We start from the raw sequence: 23274 nt of genomic DNA, 5'->3' as shown, positions 1-23274 counted from the left end.
GATTCTGTATCCAGTGAGGGTTAGAATATTAGAGGTTGCTGGACTGAACAGGCAAGTTTTTTCAAAAGACCATAGCTGGCCACTTGTGTGACCCCATCAGCATCTAAAATAATGAGCTAGTTTGCTATAGCTACAGTTAATTGAATGATGGAGAACAATAAGTCAAAGTGGGCTGGACTAGAGAATTGTTGTGTGTGTGTGAGTTGGGCTGAAAGTGGGCGGACTCAGAAACATGTCTTGATCTTATTCTGAATCTAAAACTATGACTAACTAAAGAGCAAGATCTTTTGGGGTGTTAATGCTGTGAGCCCCTCCATCCTATGCTGAGGTTGTATATATGCACATAAAACCTTATGTTCTGTCTCTGTGGACCTTCATTCTACAGAAACTGAACCCTGGAAAAACACTTGAAACCCCTGGAATATTGGGGATGGTGTGTAACAATCCACATAGTATATATTCTAGGCTATTATAATCTATAAATGGATTCAGCATATCACACAGTAGTTGTGGCATATACCCATTTTAGTGAGAATGGCAACTGGGTGAAACTGAAGTACTTAAATTTTCAATGCATTTTTTTAAAAGAAAGAAAGATAGAAAACCCATTGCTTCCTTTTTATAATTTTTGTCCTCTGGCAAGCCTGCAATGATTTTTAAGGAAAATGCTTCTGTTAGGTATCTGACAAAGAATATCAGTTTTGCAAGGTGGGGGGAGGGACACAGGGAGAAACGATACCTTTGATGTTGGTTTCTCCGCATAAATAATTTAAACTTGAGTGCAAATGGTGTATTAGGCAGCCAGTTTCTATTAAACATTAATGACCGTACATTTCATAGTCCATCTTCTCCAGCTCCATCCTCTGTCTAAACCACATCACTGCAGAAATAGACCAAGAGATAGACTATGGATTTGGCAGGTCTAAAACAGACATGAAATATCATCAGGGCAGAAGCATCTATATCCACTCCTGCCTCCTTGCATTCAAGAAGATCAGCCTTTACAATCCAAGCTGATAGCCATTTTTAACTCATTTTAAACAACTTTCTTTAACCCATGTAAGACAATTATTGTACTTTCTCACCTCGAACAGACATTTTTGGCCCAATTACAGTCACATTATGTTGTTGGTTCAGCGTTATCATGTGTGGATTATAGCCACCTTTTTTTTGGTCTCCAGAGGGCATCCATACATATTGTCCTTTTCATTTCATTCTCTGTTCTTTTTCAGTTTATAAAATCATTCAGATCTTACATACTGTATATAAAAATATATCGATTGCAGATCTTTGATTTCAACAAATCATATCAACAAACTTTTCATTCCAGTATGTTTAAAAAGTGCAAATTCAATCAAGTAGGCACCAAACTGTTGAACTCCAAAAATTGCTTTCTCCAAAACCAAGAATTAGTTTTTTTAAAAAAAATAAAGCCTTTTTTCATATTTTCTTTATCTAGAAATGTGAATTGATCCAGAGAGTTCCAAGGTCAGAAAACTTTGGAATGCTTTAAGATGAATCTTTCTTTACTCACAATGTTTTCAAAACATGTTATCCTATTCAATGAGGAAGAAAGCGTCCAGCCAAATCTTATGCTTGCTTACATAAGTCCTGTGGCCCTACAAATACTGGGACTCCAACTCCCATCAGCCCTGGCCAGCATAACCAGTGATTAGGGATGATGGGCACTGGAGACCAGCAACATCTGGGATGCCACAAGTTCCCCTCCCCGATATAGAAGTACCGTATTTTTTGCACCATAACACTCACTTTTTTCCTCCTAAAAAGTAAGGGGAAATGTCTGTGCGTGTTATGGAGGGAATGCCTACGGGTGGCATGCCTATGGATTTTCCTCCTCTAAAAACTATGTGTGTGTTATGGTCGGGTGCGTGTTATAGAGCGAAAAATACGGTAAATCTTGCAGTGATCAGTAGGACTAACTCCCAGCAGTCTGCATCCCTAAGCTGCTATCTGAAGAACATTTACTAAGGAAGAAGCCCCACTGAGCAACCTGGGACTTACTTCTGAGTAAGCAGCCTTAGGATTGCACTGTTGATATGCCAGCTGGGCTGACCAAGCAGCAAAACTCTCAGAGCTGATCCGAAAACAGACAGCTTGGTAAAATATTTTCTTTGCTTGCTTTTAAACTCTATTTCAGGGTGAGTTGGAACTGGTGGGATGGCAGTAAAATTTGTCTAATGAGTTAGGCAAAAAAAGAAAAGCTTCTTCAATATGAATCACTACATGTATATTAAAGGCCTATTTGTTACCATCTTTAAGATTATATATTAACAAGAAATATAAGTCTGTGGACTAACTTCCGCAAGGGAGAAGCTCAGCTAATTTAAAACTGTTGTGAATAAATCATGAGTAAATGTACTGAAAGAACTGGGATTCATTGGTAATGAGAAGACTTTGATAACCCTTGTAGATCTTTTACTTTCCTAAATTTCTTTGAAACAAAAACCACAGCGCCCCAGTGTCTGGCTTTGATTGTAAGACTGACTGCACACAAGCAGAACATATAACCATTGGTATTTATTTTCTTCTTCTATGGCTGGTTGTAAGTCAAGATGTGAAACAAGGTGGGTCAAAGTGAGTTTAAAAATTGGGGTGCCCACTAACCATAGTTAAGGGTTACGCTGAGCAAACCATGGTTAGCACAGATTCCCTGACTCTCCCGGCCAAGGGTAGCCAATGTGGTGCCTCCCAGCTGCTGTTCGACAACAATTCCCATAGCCCTAGCCAGTATGGCTAATGGCTAGGGATGATGGGAGTTGTAGTCCAACAGCATCTGGAGGGTGCCACATTGGCTGTTCCTGATCTGGGCTCTTGGCTTTCACTATGAAAAGCCAGTTTCACTGGGGGATTTCTTGTGCATGGGTGCATGGGGAGGGCGTAGCTTTGCAGCCTAAGTTATAGTTGCAGTGTATGCTTGTGATCATGTCCAGGGTTATGGCAGCAAGTTATGGTTAGTGCAAACAAGGGCAGCAAGCAACATTTAACTGATTGAAAAATCCTGGCAGAAGGAGGGGGGAAAGGTATTCCCACTTTATCCCACTGGGCATATGCAAGCAATCATCCAAAGAAACTTCAAGAAATGCTAAAGGAAGGACTCGCACAATGTGTGATTAACCTATACAATTTACTATAGGTACAAGATGTGCTGTTGGACTCCAGCTTAGGTAAAGGTAAAGGGACCCCTGACCATTAGGTCCAGTTGTGGACGACTCTGAGGTTGCGGCGCTCATCTCGCTTTACTGGCCGAGGGAGCAGCGTACAGCTTCCGGGTCATGTGGCCAGCATGACTAAGCCGCTTCTGGCGAACCAGAGCAGCGCACGGAAACGCCATTTACCTTCCCATTTATCTACTTGCACTTTGACGTGCTTTTGAACTGCCAGGTTGACAGGAGCAGGGACCGAGCAACAGGAGCTCACCCCGTCGCAGGGATTTGAACCGCCGACCTTCTGATCGGCAATCCTAGGCTAGATAAGTGTTTGCAGTATAATGTTATTAATAGCTATGGTTCTATGCTACCTGCAGGATCAGGGACAGCCTGCCTCTGAATGCGAGTCACTGGGAAACAGTGGGGTAAACCTGGGGCCATTGTGTTCTGCTTGTGGATGACCCAGAGGTATCTGGATAGCTGCTGTTGGCAACAGGGTGCAGGACATTTGGTCTGAATCCAGCTGTGCTCGTACGTTCTTTTCAGAGCCTGGTCCATAGGATAAAGATGCTTGCCTTTTAATGATTCTTATCTACACAGTTAATAAGATTTTTTAAAAAATCAGGTGTGCGTGTGCCGAATACCTGGAAACCCCTTTGGGATGCATTAAGCTCTGCAAGTACTCAGTATCTTTCCAATCTTTGCCATTGAAATATACTCAGAGTCGCAAAGTGATTTCATGCTCTTTATTCAGCTCATAGTGGTGAGGAGGAATGAATGAAAGTCCCCTCAAAGTATCTGCTTTATATACATTATTTACACAATGGGCTGCACATGATCGGCTAATTCCGGAATTCTACTGTAAGCCAATCAGGTTGTGGATTCACTTCTATCTGGAGCATGATTGGGTGGTTCCTGCCAACCAATCATACTGCTGCATTGTTCCAGGACCAATCAGACTGCTGCATTCTGAATCCTATTGTTCTAGGACCAATCAGATTGCTGCCTTTTGGATCCTATTGTTCTAGGACCAATCAGACTGCTGCAGTTTGGATCCTATTCAACTCAGTACATAACAGCCATAGTATGAGGAGTGAGTGCATCACATTTTGAATTAATCACTTTTGGAAAGGTTTTGTTGACTTACATCCCCCCTCCCCTGCACCCAGGATAATATGACATTGCACTAAAGCAATTAGTGACACAGTATTATGCAGAAATAAATTGGTTTGACTGTGTTTCTTGTAATCAGTATAAATAATACCGCACATGGTGAAATGGCATGGAATATTAACAGGTCTGAAATTCAAAATGAGAAGAGTAACAAAGCAACATTTTGGTTTAAAAAACAGGTCTTGGCCATCTTCAAAAGCTATATCTGACTGAGCTTTAAATACTTATGCTAATGTTTTATTGTTGACGGATAATAATGAATACATTTTTAATATGGTGCCAATAGTCAAGAGCAATTTTATTTGCCCAGGCAGGCGCATTATGTGACCCATGAGAGCTGCAAAATAACCAGACGGTACAACGGTGAGGGGATAAAATCAGGCCAAATCTTTATTGACAGAAGCAGGCAGGGCAAGGGTTGGCATGGCATTGGGTCCCAGGATCAGTTCATCATTCCACAAACCCCATGCTGATGGAATGGATCCGCTGATAGCCAGACCTCAAAGGTTACATTTACGCCATTTCCTTTTCACTCGGCAACATATGATACAAACCTCTGACACGTTGCAGCTACCACACCCACTAGCTGGTGCCGTGTCTGTCTCATTAACTAGTCATTGTGCCAACAGAGTCCGTTTCTAATAATAACAAGGAAAAATAGGACACCAGAGGCCATTAATCTCTCTTGGAATGAGTCTTAAGAGCAGTAGAAAGGATGAACCGTTAAACCAGTACTAAGTGTAACTTGGGGCGTGCATCAAAACACTTTATATAATGTAAACATTTTGGTTAATGTCACATAAGAATAGGCTGCTGGATCAGGCTAATGGCCTGTCTAGTACAGTGGTACCTCGGGTTAAGAACTTAATTTGTTCTGGAGGTCCGTTCTTAACCTGAAACTGTTCTTAACCTGAAGCACCACTTTAGCTAATGGGGCCTCCTGCTGCTGCCGCGCCGCCGGAGCACAATTTCTGTTCTCATCCTGAAGCAAAGTTCTTAACCCAAGGTACTATTTCTGAGTTAGCGGAGTCTGTAACCTGAAGCGTCTGTAACCTGAAGCGTCTGTAACCTGAGGTACCACTGTACAGCACCCTGTTCTCACGGTGCCTATTGGAAACCAGGAAACAGAACATGAGAACAAGCACTCTGCCCTCCTGTGATTTCCAGCAATGGACATTCGGAAGCATTGCAGCCTTCCATCTGTGGTGGCAGAGCATAACCACCATGGCCAGTAGCCATTGAAAGCTCGCTTCCTCTCCCACAGTTAAGACATGGGAAGCATCAGTTGCAGCCTGATCATAATCACGCTTGCTTAGAAGTGGATTCTGCCGAGTTCAGTGGCAGGTGATTCTTGCATTGCAGGGGGGTTGGACTAGATGATCCTCGGGATCCCTTCCAACTCTACAATTCTATGGTTCTAGGTGCTCTCTTATACGTGTGCATAGGATGGGCAGTTTTTACTGTTGCATTTGGATGCAGAACAGAAGGAAGATGACTTAGGGTGGCCAGCTATACTTCACCAGAAAAGAGGGTGCTTGGGCTGTGTACACACCATACAATGAATGCACATCTCCCTCACCCCCACCAGCAAAAAAAAAAAAAAAAGAATCCTGGGAACTGTAGTTTGCAATTCATATAGTTATAGCTCCCAGCATCCCGGGCCCTAAAGAAGTCAGATTATCCTCCACCAGGGCCAGGGTCTTCTCAGTGCTGGCTCCGACCTGGTGGAATGCTCTGGTCCCATGAGACCAGGGCCCTGCAGGATTTAACCTTCCTTCCGCCTGGCTTTCAATTTGACCTTAGCCTGATCTTTTATTCCCCTTCCTTCCCTCCCCCTCCCCTTTTTATGAAGATTACCCGCTCTGGGATCCCACAGCTAATTCTCCCCTGGTCTCCTCGCTGGCCCAGATAAAACTAATTTAGCCAGCTAGCCCTGGTGATCATCTAATGTTTATTGGATGGGTTTTCCCCCTAAATTGATTTTTGAATTCTGAATTTATTGTTATTCACGTTTTATACTGTATTTTACGCTGTTTTTTGTTGCATCAATTAAGTGTTTTAAATTTGTTGTTAGCTCACCTGAGCCTGGTTTTCTGAACCGGGAAGGTTCAGAAAATTATTATTATTATTATTATTATTATTATTATTATTATTATCAAACTATAATTCCCAGTATTCATGAGCAGGTGGGTGAATGGGACTGAATTTTTGCTATGGGACTGAATGCTGGAAGGATGTCTTTGAAAGGTTAATGTGCTGATCCAACCTGTATTTTTTGTGGTTCATTGGTACACTCATACCAGGCAAACAGAGAGTCTCCTGTCTGCGGTGTAAGCATTTATTTATTATTTCTCACTGAGTGCATTTTGAATGCCCTCCCTTAATTGCCCTTATATCAGTTTTAGTTGTCACCATTTGTGTATGTTAATTGCTGCTTTCCTTTATTTCCTTTTAATTGTTTTATCGGGGAGGGAATTGGTATGAAATCAGAAGGTTAAGAATGAGAGATCAACCATGAAATTCTCCATCTCCTCAATGAGGGTAGAGAAACTGGGGCAATTAATAGGATAGTCAAACCTACTTGTACTCATTGGAATAAATAAAATAGGTTGTACCTGCAAATTGGGAGGAATAATGCACCATTACTTCAAGGTATGGGAGCCTCAATAGTGAATGCTTGTCTATCCATAGTAGGCCGGTGTTAGGGCTGGAGTCAGATGCAGGTCAGCATGAAGAGGCAAAGTCAGCTGTCTGTGAAGTTAACTCTTTATTCAAGGAAACAGCATGCAACTCAGCAATACTTGCCTGTAGGTCTTGCTCCTATGGAGCAGTTGCCAGGACTGAAGGTCCTTCCACACCTCTCTAAGGCTCCTACTCTCCTGGATGTCTCCCAAGCAGTCTCAGACTGCGTCGGTGCACCTCTGGTCTCTGTTCTGCCCTCCTCATTCTCCTGTGCATTCATTGAGACCAAGGAGGAGGGGAACTTGTTGCCACAGAAGAGGGAGAGTCCTTGGGTTCTACAGCAGCCTCTTAACCCACATCCTTTGCTTCAGCCTCAGAGTCTGATCTGCTCCTTGTCACCAGCTCTCCCAGCTCACTAAACCCTGTTGCCCCCTCAGCATTCAGCCTCTTCTCCCAATCTTCTCCCTCTGACCTCTCCTCAGTGTCCCACCACTGATCCCTTGGCTCTGAGCCTTTCTCCTCTGGGGTTTCCCTGGGGGGTTCCTTGGCTGGTGTCTCCCACCACTCCTCTTTGTCCAGCTAGTCCCTGACAGCTGACTGCTGCTGCAATTGCATTTTATTATTAAGAAAGAGCTGAAAAAGTACAGGTGGGCAGCATTAAAAGAAAAAGAATGGAAATGCAGTGGGCCGATGACAAGATCCTCTAGATGCTCTATAAAAATGAGCTAGCAAGGGTGGTAATTCAGGAGAAAAGGGCTAAGATGAAAGTCACTTATGCCTGAAGGTAGGTAAAGGTAAAGGGACCCCTGAGCATTAGGTCCAGTCATGACCGACTCTGGGGTTGTGGTGCTCATCTCACTTTATTGGCCAAGGGAGAAGGCGTACAGCTTCTGGGTCATGTGGTCAGCATGACTAAGCCGCTTCTGGCGAACCAGAGCAGCGCACGGAAACAGCGTTTACCTTCCCGCCGGAGCGGTACCTATTTATCTACTTGCACTTTGACGTGCTTTCGAACTGCTAGGTTGGCAGGAGCTGGGACCGAGCAACGGGAGCTCACCCCGCTGTGGGAATTCGAACCACCAACCTTCTGATCAGCAAGTCCTATGCTCTGTGGTTTAACCCACAGCGCCACCCACGTCCCTTATGCCTGAAGGTAGTGCGATACAATAGAGAATATCCTTGCTGAGACTATATCCGAACAACAGCCTCCACACAGCTGACTGAATGACTTACTTCTAAACCACAAGGGCAGGAAGCATTCTTGGGGGATGAAAAGAGAGGTACACAGTCTTGCAGCACTGTGTGCTGTAGTCCCAGGGTAGGCGCTTCTCTGCACTTTGTCACATCTGCTGGCCTTGCTAATTCCCTGCTGTGCTTTTGAGCAACTGGAAATCAGTGCTAAGATCATCACAGCCCCTCTGGGACTGGCAGTGATGAAGCCACAAACATCCTCCATCTGGAAGCACCCTGGCAGATTAAAGAGTTTATAGCAAACAACAAGCCAAACGCAGGTCTACAGTGTGCTGTTGCGACATCCACAACTGGTTTGCATGAACCCGAAGAACGATCTGCAAGTCGAGGGCAACATTCAACATTACTACTTAGTTTACAGCTTCTCTTACTGCCTTGGAAGCACTGGCTTCAGAAGGATGTTGACAAAATATAAAGCAGCCTCCACCACTGTGGGCAGGAGGAATTGAGACAGAGTTGCTGCTATTGTTGCTTATTAAATTTGTATGCCACCCTTCACCCGAAGATCTCAGGGTGCTTCACAGCATAAAAATACAAGATCAAAACACAAAATACATAATAAAACAAGAACAAGAACCAAAACAAGCAATCAAAAGTGCATGTGGAAAAAATGGATCTGTTCCAGCCCACATGCACTCTGGTGTGTTCACAGGATGGTATGATGGATGCAGCTTCTTTTGTTCAAGAGGTGAGGCAGAAGCTGCTTTTATTCTGATGAGGCAGATGCTTAATTTTGGAGATGAACTAAAACAGGCATTTGCTGGAGGTGTTTGGATCTTTTGAAGCTGCTATTTGGGAGATTTTTTTGGAACTCCCAGAGCTGCTATTAGACCCACAGTGGGAAAAATCTCTATTTAGTGGGCTTAGGGTTGCCACCTTTGTTCTGGCAAAATACAGGACAAAGCAAGATGGGGCAGTTGGGGGCCGGTTTTTGTTTTCATCTGGTGCTGAAGTGACTTCAAAGCAATCCATTATCATCTATTGCAGCCTAACAGGATGGCCCCTCTGGAATTTGACATACACACACACACACATTTGTAAATCTTTCTGTGCTTGGCTACCTGGAGGCTACTGCATCTGCTTTAAAAAAGGTCCAGTCGCGGACAACTCTGGGGTTGCGGCGCTCATCTCGCTTTATTAGCCGAGGGAGCCGGCGTACAGCTTCTGGGTCGTGTGGCCAGCATGACTAAGCCACTTCTGGCGAACCAGAGCAGCGCACAGAAATGCTGTTTACCTTCCCGCCGGAGGAGTACCTATTTAGCTACTTGCACTTTGATGTGCTTTGGAACTGCTAGGTTGGCAGGAGCAGGGACCAAGCAACGGGAGCTCACTCTGTTGCAGGGATTTGAACCGCCGACCTTCTGATCAGCAAGCCCTAGGCGCTGTAGTTTAACCCACAGCACCACCCGCGTCCCAGCATCTGCTTTAGGCCCTGTCTGAACTATACATTGAAAGCAGAATCATACATGACTTTCCCCAAAGTTTCCTGAGAGTTGTTAGGAGACCCCTATCAAGGCCTCCTTTCTTGGGAACTCTGGGAATTGTCACACTCTGAGGAGAATAAGGATCACCTAACAACTCTCAGTGCTCTTAATGAACTACCATTCCCAGCACTCTTTGGGGGAAGCTGTGGCTGTCTGAAGCTGTAGGATGTGCAGGGTGCAATGGGAACAAGTATGCTAGCTCCAACCTTCACTGTGAGATGGAGGGCAACTGTCTGAAGCAGGGAAGACTGTATTTGCTTAAGCAGGACTGCTGGGATGGGACTGCTGTATGCTAACAGCTTCTGCCTCCCTTGTTGCATTATTCACACACAGCCCACCACCACACAAGATCACACTTTGAAGGGGTTGGGGAAGTGGTTTCTATGCCATGAGGGCTGCAGTGGCAGAGGAGGACAAATCCAACCCTGACTTCTGACTTCAGAGCAATCTGATCTCTGAGGAAAGCTGAAAGCAGACATGTCAGAACTTCCAATTATGGAAAATATGGCTAATCCAACTAATGAAACACCAAGCCTTCAGCATTAGCAAAGACATCACCACATTTTCCATTTAGAATTGTTTTATTTAATACTCACAACTGCCCTTTCTAATAAAGAAGATTAAAATTCAGATGAATGTTAAACATTTATTTCGCTTACAGAGTTGTATAATGTTATTAAGTATTGAGATCCCAGAGAGACACTGACGGTCAGAGTAGATAATACTTAATAGACAATTCTGGGACAAATAGTTTAACCTGTATGGGCAAGTAGTTTAACCTGGAATAACCTGGTAGGCTCCTATGTTGGAATGTTTTGTTTCCTTTCTTTATGCACTGGCATGGGACTTATCTCTTGATATTGATTTGGCCTTGACAATTCAACACCATATGGGGCGCTTCTTAGTGGGCAAGAATGGTCAACTCGAAGTTTTTGCATGAAAGCAAGTTTGGGGGATCTTTTGCAGTGAATCCCGGAGCACGTCAGCTATGGTCCAATTCCAGTGGTGCTGTTAGATAATTTGAGACTCTGAACCTAATGGTCTTAAGTGGGTTATAGGGCTCCATAAGTGTTATTTCACTTATTGCAAAGCTCTCCTTCTCATCTGCTGAGCGAGGACCTAGACTTTTGTCTCCAAACCCTGACCTTACAGTACCACCATCTATTTATTTCCCCGCCCCCCTCTCTTTCATGCATGCCAATTCATGTACACATGGGGGGGGAGAGAGAGAAATGATGTGCTAAGAGACAATGCAAAAAAGGGAGCAAACAGACACATGCCAAGCCAATCTCTCAGTAACTTTCATGTCAGGGAGCACAGCAGCAGGTGGAGCCAGAGCCAATGGCAGGCAGAATAATAGAATCACAGAATTGTAGAATTGGAAGGGACCATGAGAATCATCTAGTCCAACCCTCTGCAATGCAGGAACTTTTTGCCCTATGTGGGGCTCAAACCCATGGCCCTGAGATTAAGAGTCTCATGCTCTACCAGCTGAGCTATTCCAGCTTGAGAGCCAGCTGGTTTTGTCCCTGTCCTCTTCCCTGCTTAGTTGTACAACACAGAGACTGAGGAGGAGGAAGCTGATAGGCAGTGCCACTTCCTGGAGTAGCTGTAAGAAGGCAGGTGGGTGAGGTTGCTGGGGCCGTGCCCCATTTCCCCTAAGGTACCACCAGCCTCCACCAGGGTGGCAGGAGTGCAGCTTATGTGCATGGTGCTTTCCCCTTTGCCTCTGTCTGGCACTGTCTGTGCATCCTGATCAGACTTGTACAGGGATCTGTGTTACTGGAAGGAGGTTACACACAGGAGCTTGGTTGCATAGTGTGATGAAATGAGAATGTTGCTTCTGGGCTATGATCTGTCATGGCTGTTCTTCCCCATTCATTGCTTCATGCTGCAGTGATCATACAACCATAGAGTTGGTTCCAGGGGTCATCTAGTCCAACCCCTCAATGCAGGAATCACAGCTAAAGAAACCTGTTTAAAAACCTCCAGTGAAGGGGAGTCTGCTGCCTTCCAAGGCAGTCCATTCCAAGTAGAGCAGCACTTACCACCAAGTGCCAGGCACATGTGAACTCATCCTTGCGTGTTTGTATATATTGATATTTTTTACACTCTCCGGCCGGTGGCTGCGTGCTGCGTTTCTTTATTACGCATATTGTTATTTGGAGCAGAATCTCCCTCTCTTGTACTGCGCCAAGAACCCAGACGCTTTTAGGCAATCCCAGCGTTTCAGTTAAAAAAAAGGGGGAGGGGGAAAAGGAAGGAAAAAAAATAGTGTCGCATCCACGGCGTACAAGACATTCTACAGCAAGATGAGTCATAGCCTTTACCAACAGCTTGGAAAGAGAATGCAGGCTCTGAATGGAATTGGCCAAAGGCTGCGTTCGGCTGAAATGGTGCTTTTCCATTTCATTTTGTTTTTCCATTCCGTGTTTTCTTTCAATGTACTTTGCAGAGGTGTGTGTGTGTGTGTTTAACCAACCAACCAACCTGCAGCTCAAACGAGAAAGGAAACTGAATCGCAAACGTTTCTTTGATGGAGGCATTTATTATTTCACTACAGTATTCCTGCATGCTCATCCAACCTGCACCCCGCTTGACCCGTCATGTATTGGAAATGCAGCTGGGTGGGGAGCGGGGGAGAGAGAGAGAAGGAAACTTGGAGCAGCGTGACTCGCCTGGCAATCGCCTGGTTGCCACACCCCCTTCTACCTTCCCGGCGCCCCGGTCTCAGCAGCCGGTGGGGGCGGGAAAGAGGAGAGCGCCCGGTCTACCTCCTACCAATCGGCAGCAGCAGCTGCTTTGTTCTTAACAAAGGCACCTTCGCCCCCAAGATCCCTTTAGTCCCCAATAGTTTGCTGCCTGGTTCTCGCTCTCCGATGACCACAGGGCCGCGGGTTCCTTGGAGAGGCGCGCAGCTGCTGCGCGCAGCAGCCCGGCGCGCCGGCGTAGAGGAAATAGGCAGCGCCAAAAGAGCGCGCTCGCGGCGCCTCTTATCGCGGACACTCCTCGGCAAGGAGCCTTTTATGACCGGGCGAGCCGTTTATGGGATTGTTGTCCTTGTGTGTGACGCTCGTCGTACAGGATTTCCTCCCCAAATAGCTGAGTGGAGAGCCTGATCCGTCACGACGGCTGCTTGGGCGATGCAAAGCCCGGGTGGACCGGGTGAGCGTCCCCGCCCCGCTCCCGCCCCTTAGCAAGGAGGGAGGGGGAAGAAACAAAAGAGGGAGGTTGAACGTCATGTCATTCCAAAAGAAAGAAAAAAAAGCAAATCTTGCAAAATAGGCTGGTGGAATATCTGGCGTGTTGCTTGCTTTTAAGGAGCAGGGCTCATGGAAGGTAGGCAAGCCTGGTTTTGTGTATTATTTTTAATTTTTAAAAAAGGCACAGCTCTATTTTTCTGCCACCCACCTTTTGCTATAACGGAGCGGCGCCCCTCTCGGAGCCGTCGGTGAAAAGCGCCAGAGGAGCCGCGGTGGCAGGATGGAGAACCCACCTAGAGGGGCCCCTTGACGCGAGCACATCCTCTGTCGGGCAGCCGCGCTCGCTGCAGCCTGGAGCTAATTCTGCTGCACAATTCTCGTGGCACAGACTCGCCTGCAAGTGTCCTGAGCCCTTCCGTAAGAAAAGGAGACAAAGGGGGTCGAAGGGGACGCAGGAGGAGGAGACCAGCAACATCTTGCTGCTTGCACCGTTTGGTCCGGAAGGTCTAAGCCTGGCTTTGCCTGAACTTCACGCTCTACCTATCCAAGGATGTGGCCAGACATTCAGGAGTAAGAATAACCGGTGTTGAGAAGCCGATTGCTGGCGGGGGGGGGGGGGGACTGGAAAAAAAGAAGAGGAGAAACTCCAGGGAAGGGATTCTTTGATTACTTAGGACTTGAAACTCTCCGCCTAATTCTGCCAAGACGTGAAGGTGCACACAAAGTAGAATATTTAGTTAGAAAACAAGGCTCTGCAGCAAAGGAATCGATCACTTCCATCACGACCGTCGGTGTGTTTACTCAGAAGTAAGCCTCAGTGGTTTTAATGGGACTTATTACCTCCTAAGTGTGTGTGGTATTGCAGCATTAGTCATTTTTTCTTCCAGGTAGAAGACAGCTTTATTATGGGGTTAAATGGCAACTTGGAGTCGGATCATGACAACAACTTCAGTGCATAATGGTATTTCATTGTAGTCTTATCTTATGGAGCAGGAAAATAGCATAACACACTTCCTTAAGGCTCCCTCCTATCAGGCAGAGAGTGGAGAGCCTACATTTCCAGATGAAAAGTTTGCTCTGTATTGGATCAGCCTCCATTCTTTGTCTGGTCTTTCTTGCAAAGAGAGGAAACACAATTAAAGCAACCACTGATGAATATGTGTTTGAGAAGGAAGAAAAAGCAATACTTGTTTCTAAAGGACAGCATGGCAAAACCATGTGAAGTTTTGCATTTCCTCTTAAAAACTGATCTAGCACAGATGGCAAGAAACTCTCTTTTGACTAACCTTTTCCTACTGTCTAAAATGCTGCTGCACAAGAAGATGCTTTAATTTATACCTGGGATTTATCAAGGGGAACCGTTGCCTTCATTTAGGATAAGTTGTTAAACATATATGATTCCTTTTGTGATTTTTAAAAAACGAAATACTAGTGAATTGCATTAATGGATGGACGCATAGCTAGAAAACCTTCTGGAAATTCTGCCCTTGAATCCTGGAGATTCTCACTTATGTGGAATACAATACTTTTTTGCAATAGCCCATGACACTAACTGATGCTGCAGTTGTTGCGGAATGTATCTATGAATTCCGTAACAGATAAAGCTTTTGGACAAGGAAAAGACTGAGGCCGATAGAACCATGAACATGATGCATGTAAACAATTTTCCATTCAGGAGGCATTCGTGGATATGGTGAGTAAACTGCTGCACACTTCAATGTGGAGTTATCCCAATACTTGTTTGCTGTACGCTGTGACAATCGATTCCTTAGCACCAAGGGATGGCGATGCAAGTGAGGGACTGTAATCGAGAGGTGCATTAAAAATAAATAAATCCCACACTGGGGGTGTAATGCAAGTTTTACAACGCAAGAGAAACCCAGCAGGGAAAATGTGTACATTTTATGATGTCATTCTTGTTTTTCCTTTAATCCAGCACCATGAAAACACATTCCCTCCCCTTTCTGTCGCCTTGTTGAATTTGATGACTTTAACAGAAAATAGAACTTCTGTTTTTGTTTTAACTCTTTCAAGTTAATTCTTAGGTTCAGTGTTTTTCCAGACAAGTCTTTTCCTGCTTCAGTGAAGGGGTATTTGGTGAAAAGGGCTGTTTTTCCTCCCTTGTCCTTTCTGCTTTTCCTCCTCCTCTCCTCCCTCTGCCCCACCCCCTTTTTGCTAGGGTATGCACCAGAATACGAATGATGCTTTCTCTAAGAAATGCATGCCAAGGGACTATTTTCCCCTCCCTTCTTTTGTGTGCAACGTCAAAGAAACATCAGGGATTAGTTGCATATTTTTATTATTTTTTGCTCCCTTATACAATCCAGGCAGTGTGACTTAATATAACCCTTTCTATTTTGTTATATAATAAGATGGGTTTGCTTACACGGTTGTTAAACAGTATGCTCTAGAAAGTGGATAAATCTGCTTATTCTAGAGCATACTGCCTGATAATGCATAGGTATGGGAAGATTTATAAAAGAATGACTAGGATTTTATTTATTTTTTAGTGGTGGGAGGAGGCTTGCTTTCAAAAAGGTCCTAGTACCTATGCATTGTCAGGCATGGCAAGATTCCATGTTATTTATTTAAAAGTGGTGCAGAGAGGGAGCCTCTTGGATTGCTGTAACACATCCATTATGAAGATTATAATGGAGTAACAGGAAGAGGGGTTTTTCCAAGCGACCCAATTAATGTGGTGCTTGGTTAAAAGCTTTATTAATTGATGCTTCTTGTCTTGAATACTGCTCTCCTCAGCACCAAAGCAATACATTTAAAGGCATTGGGTGGCAGCATCAGCATCCCTGAAACATCATACGTAACTGTAGAAATCCAAAATTTCCTTTTCTTCTCCAGTGAACATTTCCACCCGCATCCTTATGTCAGTTTTCCTTACATATACCATTTTTAAAAATCTGTCACATATAAAAGAGAGCATATGTGATCAGTAAATGAGTCATTAAAATACCAATATTTTAAAAGTTCTTCCCGTCCCCCTGCATTTGAGCTTCATTTTTCTTCTGCCAGCCTTCTAACTTTCCATCTGTGATAATAAAAGTTCTTTGTGTGTGAAACTGAAGCAGGTGGGAAATTTGATGCAAGGCCTTGCCACCCTCAGCTCAATTCGGGATCATCCTGGGTCAGTGTTGCAATTGTTGCTGTCTTACCACATACCGTATTTTTCGCTCTATAACATGCACCCAACCATAACACGCACGTAGTTTTTAGAGGAGGAAAATCCGTAGGCATGCCACCCGTAGGCATTTCCTCCATAACACGCACAGACATTTCCCCTTACTTTCTAGGAGGAAAAAAGTGAGTGTTATGGTGCAAAAAATACGGTATTTATTTACACGTCATGGAAAAGACCACTCACACCTGACATTGATCCAGTCAAAAGCTGGGCAAAGCCCCTGAAACTTTATGATGGATGTGCTTTGGCCTGGTCCTACTACAAATAAGCAGCTTACCTAAAGGGAAATTGGTAAACCATGGTTTGCCTTACCATTAAAAATGGAGCTTCAGGCAACAGATTCCAGAGAGAGTGCAATTCCCCTCTCTCCATTTTCCATCTGTGTGTGCCATTAAAAAGAAGGAAAAGCTCTAGTTCAGAACAGGTAGGGGTAGCATATTAGCATCCCCATTCATGTGCAAAGACTGTCTAAAGCAAGCATTGGGTAAAGAAAGAAAGAAAAGGAGCTACACTCAAACCTTTGCAGGGGAAGGAAAGTCTTTGTGGATTGAAAAATAAGACCCACAGTGGTGCCTTTAGGGATGGGGAGCTCTTACGATGGTAGTTGAACTACAGCTCCCATCAGCCCCAGCCAGCATGGTCAGTGGTCAGGGATGAAGGGAGTTGAAGTCCATCAACAGCTGGAGGGTCACAGGTTCCACGTCTCTGCTTTAGCTGAATGATCCCAAAGCCACCTTCAGGCACTGAATGGAAAAGGGCTATGTGGCATTAGCTTGGAAGCATGACACCTCTGAAGAAGAGCAAAAGAAGAGCCCTGGGACAAAGGCATGTCAAGTCTATCATCCTATGGAAAAGCCCCCAGGCAGGACATGAGCACAATAGCCCTTTCTCAATGTTGTTTTTCAAGTGATTGGTTTCCATAGGCATGCAGCCTCTGATCCTGGATTCAGGCCTGGGTTTGCGATTGGATTGGCGTTGATGGGTTACCTTTATTGGAAGAGAGATAAGGAATGTGACCCTGTTTGTGCTTTTCATATTTGTGGCTTGGGCGTAGAGAGTGGGACGCTTTGTTAAAGTGGTTTTGCTTGGATCTTCGGGTCAGTTTCATGTCACAATATTTGTTGACAGTACCTTGGCATCTTGGCTATTAGATGGTGAGATGCCACAAGGCTCCATCCTGTCCCCAGTGCTGTTTAACATGTATAGGAACTTGTTGGGAGATTTGGGGCACAGTGGCATCAACAGGCAGGTAACAGAGAAATTGTCACGGTCCGGTTTATGGGCGGTCAAAGTCTTGGCGGAGGTCGTTGGGACTGGGGGCAAGACGGTGGGGTGGGAGCAGGAACAGGGGTCCAGAAGCCAAGGGTCTGAGGGTCAGGAAACCAGGAGTCAAGGAGTCAAGGGTCTGAGGATCAGGAAGCAAGGAGTCAAGAAGCCGAAGGCAGGAAGCGTGTTGCTGTGGCAAAGAGCCAAAGGGAAATATTGACCTTATATCCCTTCCCGGCTCTTGCCACCAGGTGCTGTGAGTTACCAACTGGCCTCACCTGTGCAGCTGCGCCTTGCCTCTTCAGAACAAACTTAGGAAAGCCCAAGTTCTGCGAAGCCCTACCGGTCACAGGGCCTGCTCCTGCACACACTCCTGGCAGAAATAGGGTGAGATGGTCAAGGACTGGATGCAGTGTTGGGCTGAATGATGGCCAGTAAGTTGAAACTGAATCCTGACCTGCAGAAGGCAGGTGTGGTTCCTGGTTCAGGAAATTAGGCTCCAGGGCTGGTTCTTGATATGGTTATACATGGCCCAGCCTGGCTCATTCGCTGCTCTGCCTTTTTCTAACATTGGCTAGGGTGGCTTTCAAATATCTTTTTTCTGTCTGCTCTCCACATATGCTCTCTACATATGTGTATCATTGATACAGGATGTTCAGACTCGCTTTTAGCAGTATCCAAGTGTCATAGCTCAGCAGCAGAGAATATGCTTTTCCTGCAAAAGGTCCCAGGTTCCATCTCCCAACATTTCCAGCTAGGACTAGGATGGGTTTTCCCCTGAAATTCTGGAGAGCTGCTGCCGGTCAACCGTGGGCAGTGCTGACCTAGATGAATTAATGATCTGACTTGGTCTAAAGAAGTATCCTATGTTTCCAAGATAGTTCTTAGAACATGAGACCTAATGAGGAATGGACTCTATGGGTGGAAGGACAGAATTACTTTAGTAGCAATTGGTAGAAAGAAACGAACTGGTTAACATGGGGCAGGTGTGATGCCTTGGGGGCACTGCCCATCTTGAGACTCCTGGTCTTATAACCCGGTCAGTTGCCATTTCTGAGTGATCTGGCAACAACAACAACAACAACAACAACAACAACAACAACAACAACAACAACAACAACAACAACAATTTATTATTTATACCCTGCCTATCTGGCTGAGTTTCCCCAGCCACTCTGGGCTGCTTCCAATCAAGTGCTAAAAACAATACAGCATTAAATATTAAAAACTTCCCTGCCTTCAGATGTCTTTTAAAAAGAAGATAGCTGCTTATTTCCTTCACATCCGGGTGCCACTACCGAGAAGGCCCTCTGTCTGGTTCCCTGTAGCCTCACTTCTCGCAATGAGGGAACTGCCAGAAGGTCCTCGGTGCTGGATCTCAGTGTCTGGGCTGAACAATGGGGGCGGAGACGCACCTTCAGGTATACAGGACCGAGGCCGTTTAGGGCTTTAAAGGTCAGCACCAACACTTTGAATTGTGCTCGGAAACGTACTGGGAGCCAATGCAGATCTCTCAGGACCTGTGTTATGTGGTCCCAGTGGCCACTCCCAGTCACCAGTCTAGCTGCCGCATTCTGGATTAATTGCAGTTTCCGGGGAGCAGAAACCTCTTCGCTCCCTTTCTCTCTCCCTCTGGAAGGTTGTGCAGATTGAGTCCAAGAGAAAGAGGCAACTGTTGTGGTTGGGGGTGGGTTGCACTCGGGGGGGGGGGCAACCCCAGCAAAACCTGGAACTGGCACTGATGGTTTGGGATGACACTGTAAGGCAGGGCTGGGGAACCTCCGGTCCTCCAGGTGTTGTTAGACTTCAGCACCTGTCAGCTCCAGCCAGCATGGCCAGTGGTCAGGGATTGATGGTACTTTAGTCCAGTAACATCTGGTTCCCTACTCCTTCCATAAAGAAAAGGCTGTGTTTCTTGGTAGATTTTTAGTAGTAAGGAAGAACACTGTTTTTACTGGGATAAAATCTGTCGAGCTTAGAATGCATTTGTGAAGGATGTTCAGTGTTTGTGTGTGTGTGTGTATTCTTTATTTCCAACACCTTCAACACTAATACTAATGATTTCCTCATGCAGCCTTATGTTAATACCAAATCAAATAAAAATAAGCATGCTGCTTAATTACAGGATCTACCTTATAGCCAGATCAGGATTGTAGATCTTTTCCTGGTTCTTAATATAGAAGGTAGGTTGTAGGTTTTGGATGTGATTGTTTGTTCTTCCCACAGGACAGTGAATAAAAACATTCTATGTATTTTGTACAGCTTTTAGGGGGGAAATGCAGTAAGAATGTGCAGTTCACAATTCACCGGGTTTACACATCTGGGGCTCTGTAGAGCTTTAAGTCGAAACCGCCTTGTCTGAGATGCAGCCTTGCGAGCTACACAAGTCCTTAGGCTCAGCAGCAGAGCATGTGCTTTGCATGTGTGAAAGGTCCTAGGTTCGATCCCTGGCATGTCCAATTGAAAAATGTTTACTGGAAGAAGCTATACTTGAGTAAGCTGTACTAGGTTAGACGGACAAACTAGTCCAATATGGAGCAAGGCAACTTCCTATGTTCCTTTGTTTCTCCTTGAGGCGTAACAGAAACTAAAAATGTGCAGTATCATGCTGTACAGTTGGTGGACAGTATGAAGCCTCTGAGTTGGCTTGGCATGGACTCTGGTCACCAGGACCCTGACCACATGCCCTTGCCGTGCCAGGAGGTGTCTTTTGGTTGATTTACCTCCTGTCTTAGGGAATCTGGGATGGGACAGACACACTCCAGCTATTCTTCTGAGCATGAGCATCCTCTAGCGTGGACTTGATAAAGTGTTGGGATGTGTAGCTTAAGATCATGGCCCACTTTGTTATGTTGGCCAGTTTAATACTATACCTGGGTTTTGTTTTGTTTTTAAAACTCAGAATAGGTTGGTTTGCTTACGCTCAAAGGATTGTTGGAAGATTCAAGATGGATAAAAGAAAGAACTTGTTCACACAATAAATGGTAAAACTATGAAACTTGTTCCCGGGGAGACAGTTCAGACAATTTCATGGAAGAGAGGGCTATTGATGGCTACTAAACACTACACAAGAGGGACGCGGGTGGCGCTGTGGGTAAAACCTCAGCGCCTAGGGCTTGCCGATCGCATGGTTGGCGGTTCGAATCCCCGCGGCGGGCTGAGCTCCCGTCTTTCGGTCCCAGCTCCTGCCCACCTAGCAGTTCGAAAGCACCCCTAAGTGCAAGTAGATAAATAGGTACCGCTTTATAGCAGGAAGGTAAACGGCATTTCCATGTGCTGCGCTGGTGCTGGCTCGCCAGAGCAGCTTCATCACGCTGGCCACGTGACCCGGAAGTGTCTCCGGACAGCGCTGGCCCCCGTCCTCTTAAGTGAGATGGGCACACAACCCTAGAGTCGGACACGACTGGCCCGTACGGGCAGGGGTACCTTTACCTTTACCTTTTTAAACACTACACAAATCCGGAGTGGAGTGCCTAAGACAGATGGATGGCGCCATGTATGCCTCCTTCTGGCAACTCCTGCAGCTAAGCTGGTGCCAAATGTATCGCCCTGCTTTCCTTTGAACCACATCAGTGAGTCAGAGAGGGTGGTCTTGTTGTCTGGGCAGCCCAGGATCTCCATACACACTGCCCAGGCTTCGACCCTGGACTTTGGTGCTGCTAATGCAGCAGTTTGACTTCATCCCTGGAGGCACACTTCATTGTCTTTTGAGACAGATGGATGCCAGCCATGCCAACCACAGTTGGAAGCAGCAATGCATCCGAATGCCAGTTTCTGGAAATCACAGCAGGGGAGAGTGCTCTTGTGCTTGGATCCTGCAATCAGGTTTCCCACAGGCATCTGCATGGCCACTGCGAGAACAGGATGCTGGACTAGATCAGCCTGATCCAGCAGCTTCTTCTTACGTTCTTATGATTTTGCACAAAACTTTGTTGCTACTAGGATATGGTGATGACTGCCCGTTTTTTTTCCATGTCCCCCATGTTGCTTCCATCATGCACAGAGGAAGGGCATGGTTTCCAAGCATCAGTAGCAAGACAATGTGCAGGTGTGTTAGAGAATTGGTTTCATTCATATGAATAATACAATAGTTATCATGTATTGTTAGCAAGACGTTTGACAGTGTTTCACTTGGTATTCACATTGATGGGCATATTTGTAAAACACTCTCCTGAAAATGTTGGCTGAAAAGGCTGCTATAAGAAGAGATATAATGAAATATTAATAGGAAGCATGGTCCTTAATAGGAAATGTGGTCCTTAGGGCATTTTGTTATCCTAGTTTTAGTTCTGTTCTGTTTGGCACATTTCTGCATAACTTAGAAAACGTGTTCATGAGATCGGCAGATGTCATGGCACTGAGAGGGATTGCATCTACCTCCGAGCCTCAAATTGTCATGTTAATGTGGACAGTTAGCTTGTAAGTATGCCAAAACCTTATAACGATGAGTCCTAATGCTGGCACATTCTGGGACAAAACAAATGAATATAAGTGAAAAATGGAAATTAATATTAAAGACTAATGGGGAGAGACAGGCGGAGGACTTAAAATGGTCAGTCAGTTGAATGGAACATGAGTCAGTGATGAGTCAGAAGAGGGGAGAAACCTTGTAATTAACGACAGAGAGACAGAGTAGTATCCAAGACATGAGGATTAGTAAAGGTCTACTTCTCACTGCCTTGGCCCCAGCTAAGTACTGTATTTTTTTATGAAGGAAGAAAGCAGTGAAATTAGAGTGAATTGCTATAGACAATAGGACAAAAGGTAGTTGATTCAAAAAGAAGGAAAGTGCATTTTAAAGGAGGTTTTTGGGGGTTTTTTTGGAGGGGGGAACATAGTAATTGTGAGAATAATTGCCCAGTCAAGCAGGTGATCAGTGGTGTATGGGTAAATGCTGAAGTGCAGGGCCTCATTGTGACAGCCCCCATAGCTCTATCCCAGAGGAAAGGCCAGAACCGAAGACTGCTGCATCCAACTTCTACTCAATCATTATCTTCCTTCTCTGAGCTCACCTATGCTAGTTTGTTATAAACAACAACAGTGAATCTCGAAGGACTTTCTAGAGCAAGGCAAGTCTGTCGTTTACTCTGGCGGATGATTTATTTGTTTATTTATTAACCGCCCTTCACCCCAAGGTCCTAGCGTGGTTTACAACATTAAAACACAATATTAAAAATAGTTTAAAGCAACTTACAGTCACAGAAAAACAAGGTGGGTCCTAAAAACATACACCTCAAATGTCAAAAGCTGAGGGAAAGAGGTGCATATCTTAAGCATTCTCTGGAAGCTGTGCAATGAAGGTGCCACGCGGACCTCTGTGGGGAGGGAGTTCCCCAGTTTGGGGGCCACCACAGAGAATGCCCTCTCCTGGCCACCACTCCTCCCTCCCCAAACATCTGAGGATGGAGGAACTACCAAGAGGGCCCCGTCTGCCAATTTCAGCACCTAAGAGGGTTTGTAGGGAAGGAGAAGGTCCTTCAGACATTTGTGGATTGAAACACCAACGTGAGCACATTAAATTGGGCCTGGGAACGAAATGGCAAACAGTGCAGCTGTTTTACAGCTGTTTTAAAGCAGTCAGTAATCTGGCTGCTGCATTTCAGATCAGCTTTCCAAGTTGTCTTCCAGTGCAGCCCCATGTAGATGATGTCGCTCCTGTTTCACCCCCATGTCCTCCCTCCACTGCACCACTGTGGGAGTAGCTCATTAATAAGGCAAGGTTGATTTACACCAGTGGTCCCAAGACCTTTTTCAGGCCGCCACCCCCCCACCCTGTTGGTTCCATAGACTCATCCCTGTTGCCTCCCACTCTACTCTATAAAAGGCATTACTCAGAATGGCAGTTTGCACAACCC

At 45.3% G+C, this 23274-nt stretch overlaps 1 protein-coding gene across 8 annotated transcripts in view; it reads left to right on the top strand.

Moving 5' to 3' along the window:
* Positions 1 to 23274, top strand: part of PDE4D (phosphodiesterase 4D) — a 628032-nt gene that overhangs the window by 321180 nt on the left and 283578 nt on the right. The window contains exon 1 of one of the 8 annotated variants that reach the window (XM_083576118.1): positions 7092 to 14653. The exons of the other annotated variants lie outside the window; for them this stretch is intronic. Within the exon in view, the coding sequence (XP_083432244.1) occupies positions 14601 to 14653 (53 nt within the window). The 5' untranslated portion in view covers positions 7092 to 14600. Of the gene's footprint in view, positions 1 to 7091; positions 14654 to 23274 lie in introns of those variants that run through there. 8 annotated transcript variants of the gene reach the window in all.

The sequence above is a fragment of the Podarcis filfolensis genome, assembly GCF_964270895.1.
Source record: "Podarcis filfolensis genome assembly, chromosome: 11".
NCBI classification, from domain to species: Eukaryota; Metazoa; Chordata; class Lepidosauria; order Squamata; family Lacertidae; genus Podarcis; species Podarcis filfolensis.
The sequence above is the reverse complement of the archived record's forward strand: the minus strand, read 5'-3'. Positions and strand labels throughout refer to the sequence as shown.